Here is a 7,500-nt window from a genome sequence, read left to right on the forward strand (position 1 = left end):
CAACAACAACAACGACAACAACTGGATATAATATCTCTTCCTCTCGCCACCACCACCACCACCGCAGCGGCATCGCTTTTTTGTGATGAGAAAACTTCACCGTGGAATGAACGTTCTGTTGACTCGCGGTAATGAGCCAACCTCCCATCCCTATCCCCCCGCCCCTCCCCACACACCCCCACACCCCCTACACACACCCCAACCCCTTGAACTGTGTGTGTGTGTGTGTGTGTGTGTGGAGACAACACCGGATGCCAATCCCAACACAAACACACAGCCAGATGGAATCTTGCCGGACTCCGTATTAATGTTTGTTTGTTCGCAAACTGGTAAAGGAAGTGTGTGCTGTGATAGTGATCGCTCGCGTTTCGCTAAGTGTTCGTTTGCTTTTGCCTTGTTTTAATGTTAAGGGATTTTTTTCCCCCCAATGGTTTGAAAAGAGTGTTGTGGATAGACGGGAAGGTGTGTGTGTGTGTGGGAGGGGGGGGGGAGGAAATGGAGGGTGTGTGTGTGGGAAGGGGGTCGGCGGTGGGGGGGGGGGGGGGGGGGGGGGGGGGGGGGGGGTGTCAGGACGCTATTCCCCGTATCATATTCGCTAGTTGTTCTTTCTGTATACATCATCGTGTTGTTAACAGTGTTCTAGTGTGTGTGTGTGTGTGTGTGTGTGTGTGTGTGTGTGTGTGTGTGTGTGTGTGTGTGTGTATGTGTGTGTTTGTTTGTGTGTGTGTGTGTGTGTGTGTGTGTGTGTGTGGGTGTGTGTGTGTGTGTGTGTGTGTGTGTGTGTGTGTGTGTGTGTGTGTGTGTGTATGCGAGCATGTGAGTTCGAATAAGTAGTCATCCATGTTCATTCTTTCTTCCTTTCCTTCCTTTTAAACTCGTTTTACTGACGTACGCTACGTATCTAGTTAGCATCTTGAAGTCGTCACTCATAATAAAACAGTTGATATATTTAAAACATACTGTGATAAAGCGTTTTCTTTTAAATGCATAGCTATTGTTATGTATACGCGAGTCCGCCCAGTATCGCTTCCTTCTGTTTCCCCCGCTTTTTCATCCAACCCATCTCCAACGCGAACGTGTGCCACAGATCTCAGCACTAGTTGGCGTGATAACACTGCATCGCAGCAGGCTCACTTCTGGACACCCCCCCACCCCCACTCCCTCCTCCCCAGCCCCCCTAACCCCAGTATGGCTGCCTACATGGCGGGGGTAAATACGGTCATACACGTAAAATCCCACTCGTGTACATACGAGTGAACAACAACAATCCTTAACAAGAGAGGCAAGGCCTTCAAGACTCACTTGTGATACACTTTAAAAAAAATCCAAGCTTTTTATGTATTGAGTATGATTTCAAAATGTAATGTTTAAGATGAGAAAGATCAGTTTAAAGCAAATTAAGTCCCCTAGCATTAATTACAGAGTAATTTCCCCTTTTTACTATCTGCACCAAAACGTTTGCAAAATAAATAAAACCTCCATGCTTAGCAAAAGAAGTTCCTGTTTGAACAAAAAAATGATAATGATGACTGCTCTTGTTGTTGGGTCAGAATATCAGATCAAAGTGCCAAGTTTAGAGAATACAAAAAATATAAATATAACAGTAAATGCAGTTTGCATATAATTAGGCTTCATTTTTTTTTTTTTTTTTTTTTTTGTGCCCATCCCAGAGGTGCAATATTATTTTAAACAAAATGACTGGAAAGAACTGAATTTTTCCTATTTTTATGCCAAATTTGGTGTCAACTGACAAAGTATTTGCAGAGAAAATGTGAATGTTAAACGGACACACAGACACACGGACACACACACACACACACACACACACACACAGACAACCGAACACCGGGTTAAAACATAGACTCACTTTGTTTACACAAGTGAGTCAAAAACACAGACAGTTCCTCCTCCTGGGCTTCTTATAAACAAGCAATGAATATAGCAAATATTAACAAACAAACAAACAAACAACAACAACAACAACAAAAACTGTATCACTGGGAGTCCTGAGAAGTAATGCATCTCTGCGCGGCAGAGTAGGGGTGGAGGGGGTGAAGGGAGGGGGGTGTGGGGTGGAGGCGTGTGCTTATAATTATGCGTGTGTTGTGTGGTCTTCGTATGGTTTACCTTCTGTGAGTGTCTGTTGCTTTTTTTTTTTTTTTCTGTGCGTGTGTAATCCATGTTTCGCTGTTGTTGTTGCTTCATAGCTTCTCGCTTCTGCTGAGTGTTCTTTCAAATAGGAAAAAAGGGGTATATTCCATATGCGGAGTGATGGCCTGGAGGCAACGCGTCCGTCTAGGAAGCGAGAGAATCTGAGCGTCGATGGTTCGAATCACGGCTCAGTCGCCGGTATTTTCTCCCCATCCACTAAACCTTGAGTGGTGGTCTGGACGCTGGTCATTCGGATGAGACGATAAACCGAGGTCCCGTGTGCTGGCATGCACTTAGCGCACGTAAAAGAACCCAGGGCAACAAAATGGTTGTCCCTGGCAAACTTCTGTAGAAAAATTCCACTTCCATAAGAAAAAACAAAAACTGCACGCAGAAAAAAATACAAAAAGAAGAAGAAAAAAGGTGGCGCTTTCAATGTAGCGACGCGCTCTCCCTGGGGAGAACAGCCCGAATTTCACACCGAGAAATCTGTTGTGAGAAACAAAAACAAAAACAAAAAACAAAAAAAACAAAAACAAAAAAAAACAACAACAACAGAAATACAAATACAAATATTTCAAAATGTTCTTTATTAAAGTTAGCTAGTTATGTGTTAAACAGTCCGGTTGGTTGTTTATTGTAGGTCCCCACATCAGCCGCTTTTCAAGTAATAATCTTCAGATGTAGTGCATACAATAATTATGTGATTATTGATGAACTTTTTGTCCCAATCCCGCTTCCCCCGTCCCCCTCTCTCACACACACCCTTCCAATATTTTTTTTTCTTTCGCCAATCACTGACACTCACCGTCTCCATTTTACATTTTGTAGTCTATCGTTTCCACATTCTGTTCTCTTCTCTCTCTTTGCTTTTCCTTAGTCCCCTCCCCCTCGCCCCCCCCCCCTCCCAACACCCCTACCCCACGCCCCCCTCCACCCTCCACCTCAACCGCCTCCTTTTCATTTCAATATACAGAAATGATGATTTCTAATTAATAATAACAGTCGTCATGATGATGATGATGATGATGATGATGATGATAATAATAATAACAATATCTATTTTCAACCTAATATCATCATCTTAGATGAACGGACTAAAATAAATAAACGAAACGAGGGAGTGTACTCCATCATTGTTATAAGGAGGAAAAAAAAAGAGTACACCCTGCCTTACTTGGGGGAAGGATTTTGCCCGAACACTACGCATGTGCTTTGTTATTCTTGGGACCTTGCCTTGCCTTCCAAACAAAACGCATCCATGTGAAGGAAGGAGAAACTGTCTGAAAAATCCGGGCTTCAAACGTCGGATTTTCTGTTCATCATCTATGCAGATATTCTTTGCATCATCACAAACACACACACACACACACACACAATCTCTCTCTCTCTCTCTCTCTCTCTCTCTCTCTCTCTCTCTCTCTCTCTCTCAGACACATACACACAAACACAATCACACACAAACACACACACACACACACACACGAACAATCTCTCTCTCTCTCTCTCTCTCTCTCTCTCTCTCTCTCTCTCTCTCCCTCTCTCACATACACACACACACACACACACAATCACACGCACTCTCTCTCTCTCTCTCTCTCTCTCTCTCTCTCTCACACACACACGCACACACACACAAACACACACATACGCACATACACAATCACACGCACACGCACACACACACACACACAAACAATCTCTCTCTCTCTCTCTCTCTCACACACACACACACACACACACAAATCACGCGCACACACTCTCTCTCTCACATACACACATACACAATCACACGCGCGCGCGCGCGCGCGCACACACACACACACACACACACACACACACACACACACACACACAAGTATCTACGCCATATTTCTTCGTTATTGATCAAGTCCCCAAGTAAAAACTGTCGTGAGAACACAAAACCTTGTGTGCGCAGAATATAAAAAAAATAACGACATCGATGAACAGAACTTGTCTTTGTGCATTGAAGACTAACGTAAATACGTTTGCAATAAACTATGACCCAGGTAAACCTTGCAAAACACACACACACACACACACACACACACACAACCTACATTTCAAAAAGGTAAGCCATAAAAATCGAACACATCGCAAGTTAGATGCGATCTATTCGGATTTCACACACACACACACACACACACACACACACACACACACACACACACACACACACACACACGCACAAAACATGGCACTGTGCTGATATTGAACCGCGTGATAAGCCAGCAAAATATGATTTTAATACCTCTTTAACTTCTGAAGTGAGTGCGTGTGTGTGTGTGTATGCGTGTGCGTGCAAAAAAAATCATGATCATAACGTTACAAAAAAAAAAGGAAAAAAAAGAAACCATTCATCACAAACACACAAACAGAAAGGGGAAAAGTCACAAGACACAAACGCACGAGCTGGTACTTCGTAACTGTGACGGACGTTGACGGACACGGACACGGATGTGGACGGACAAAGTATACTCCAGCAAAGAACAGTAAATGAATAAGACAAGAACTGACAGAACCAAAACTCCCTTCGACGACGTAACATCACCAACAGATAAAGCAAGAAGAGCTGGCAGCAGAACTAAAGCTCCATTCAACGTAACACAAACAACAGGTAAAGCAAGAAGAGCTGGCAGCAGAACTAAAGCTCCATTCAACGTAAAACAAACAACAGGTAAAGCAAAGAGCTGGCAGCAGAACTAAAGCTCCATTCAGCGTAACACAAACAACAGGTAAAGCAAGAGCTGGCAGCAGAACTAAAGCTCCATTCGACGTAACAAAGTAACAACAACAACAACAAAACCCGAAAAAAAAAGAGAAAAAAATGGGCACTGAGCGACACTAACCTGAAGTTGCTGCACGGGTGGATGACCCAGTTGCCCACGCTCTTGTGGCGCATCTTCTCCTTCATGAGGGCGTTCTTGTTGCCGAACAGCTTCATGGCCAGCTTGTTGTCCGACGGCTGGAAGAAGGTCAGGATCTGCTCCTTGAGGTAGGACGTCGGCGACGTCTTCTGCTCGCTCTGTGGGTGATGCATCTCGGTGGACCCCGGGATCAGCTCCTCTTTGGGAGTGCCGTACAGGCTGGTCTCGTCGCCCAGAAACTGCACCTTGACGTTGTTCTGGTAGTTGATGTCCGGGCTCAGGTAGTCGCTGTAGACCGAGTCCGTGTCCGACTCCAGGGTGATGGTGATGGCAGGGTGGGCACTGCTCGTGCCCGCGGTCACCAGGAAAGGCATGGTCGTCGGGGGCCCGCTACGTCTGCTCCCCCCGCCGGCTTTGCCGCCGCCGCCGCTCCCGGACGCTGCCGCCGCCGCGGCCGGTCCGCTCGTTGTTGAGGTTGCCCCTGCGGTGGTTGCTGCTGTGGTGGTGGAGGAGGGGGGTGCTGTTGTAGTGGTGGTGGAGAGGCCGCCGTTGGCGTGTGCGGGAGTGTCATGACCCTCGTCGGGGCCCTGGCAAGGGAGGGAATCGCTCCTGGACGGCTGACTGCTGCGGTGCTTGGCCACATTGATGCGCTTCAGCTTCAGGCTGGGCACGCGCCGGGACGGACGGGGCGGGGTGCCGCCGCTGCTCGGGTGCATGCTCCCCCCTCCTCCTCCCACTCCTCCTCCGCCACCACCCCCAGCAGGCGATGGGGCTGAGGAGCGAGGAGCGATGCCATTGACCGCCTTGCAGTACTTCACCGAGTCCGAGCGCTGGAGCCGGGGCGAGGGTAAAGTGGTGGTGGCGGGGGCGGGGGTGGGGCCGGACGAGGATGGGGACTTGGGGTGCGGGGGCACGAGCGGGTGGTGGTGAGGGGTGCCGCCGAAGCCGCTGCTGCTCAGGCTGCTGACGCTGCTGGCCGCCTGCCCGTCTCCAGGGCCGAGCCCCAGCCCCGAGCCCGAGCCGCCTCCCAGGGAGCCCGAGCACAGGCTTCCGGTGCTTCCGACGCGCGCTCCCACCCCGACGCTCTTCACCTCCACTTTGCGCCGCGTCAGCAGAGGGGAGGCGGACACTGAGGCCGAGGACCCTTGACGCCGCAACGCTCGCTGGTGCACGCTCTGCTGCTCGGCCGGAGAAGCGCCTGCTGTTACTGCGGCCGCCACCACCCCGTTACTGACAACAACACCACCACCACTGCCTCCTACCCCTCCTACTCCTCCCACACCGCCGATTCCGTGGTCGTGACCCGCTCGCGCGCCACCGCCGCCGCCGGCTGCTGAGCGCGTGGTGGTGGGGTTGACGACGGCCGCCACTGCGGCGTTGGTGCCGTTGGCGTTGGAGGCGCTGGACGCGGTGTTGTCGCTGCTGTACAGCTGATGAGCCTTGCTCTTGCCGCGGGTGCTGTCCCGGCGGATGAGAGGGGAGGACAAGGGTGTGACGAGGGCTGTCGAGTCGTCGTCGCCCGTGGAGCTCCCGCTGTCGTCGTCGTCGGCCATCGTCAACGGGTGGCTACTGATCAGCTGCGGAGGAGGGGGCGCGTAGGAGGGCTGGTGGGGGATGGTGGGAGGGGAGGGAGGAGGGGGCAGCGGGTGGTCGCTGGTGTAAGGTAAAGGCTCTCGCCGCACGGAGGGTGAAGACATGATAATTCTCGCCCCCGCCGCCGTCGTCGTCTTATTTTTCGTCGTAAGGAAAAGAAGAAAAAAAAAACCGCTTGGTGGTGGTGGAGGAGGAGGAGGATGTGGGAAAGGAGGGTGTTGTAGGTAAGGTGAGGAGAAGGGTAGGAGAGGGTAGTGGTGAGGGAGGGTGCTGGAGACGTGGTGCTGGTTGGGAGGGTAGGAGGGGAGGGTGGGGATGGTGGAGGAGGGAGACAGAGAAAGGGGGTATAGGGAGAGCGGGGGAGAGTGGGTGGGGGGTGGTTGGGTGGCGGACGACAGGTGGTGGTGGGTGGAAAGTGTCGACGGGTTGTTGGGTGGGTGAGAGGAGGAGAGTCACTACTCTGAAACAACACGAAACCAAACACACACACACACACACACACACACACACACACACACACACACACACACACACACACACCACGCGGATATATCAACTTATAGTGCTGACAAACTACAAGTACAAAATGTGTGCAGCCAAACGTGGAAAATGTTATATCAACATTTATATTAAACAACAACAACAACAACGAACACACACCCACCCACACACACACACACACACACACACACACACACACACACACACACACAATGCCCAGTACGATTCATTGTTTTTAAACAAAAGGCACACACAGACGCACAGATACACACACACACACACACACACACACACACGCACGCACGCACGCACGCACGCACGCACACACACACACGCACACACACACACACACACACACACACACACA

General features: G+C 50.1%; 1 protein-coding gene across 1 annotated transcript in view; it reads right to left on the bottom strand.

Moving 5' to 3' along the window:
- Positions 1-6,435, bottom strand: part of LOC143297117 (uncharacterized) — a 188,800-nt gene extending 182,365 nt beyond the window's left edge. Inside the window, exon 1 of the mRNA XM_076609291.1 lies at positions 5,022-6,435. Within this exon, the coding sequence (XP_076465406.1) occupies positions 5,022-5,755 (734 nt within the window). The 5' untranslated portion in view covers positions 5,756-6,435. The remainder of the gene's footprint in view (positions 1-5,021) is intronic.
- Between the last annotated feature and the right edge of the window lie 1,065 nt (positions 6,436-7,500).

Source organism: Babylonia areolata, chromosome 22 (genome assembly GCF_041734735.1).
Source record: "Babylonia areolata isolate BAREFJ2019XMU chromosome 22, ASM4173473v1, whole genome shotgun sequence".
In the NCBI taxonomy this organism is placed as follows: Eukaryota; Metazoa; Mollusca; class Gastropoda; order Neogastropoda; family Buccinidae; genus Babylonia; species Babylonia areolata.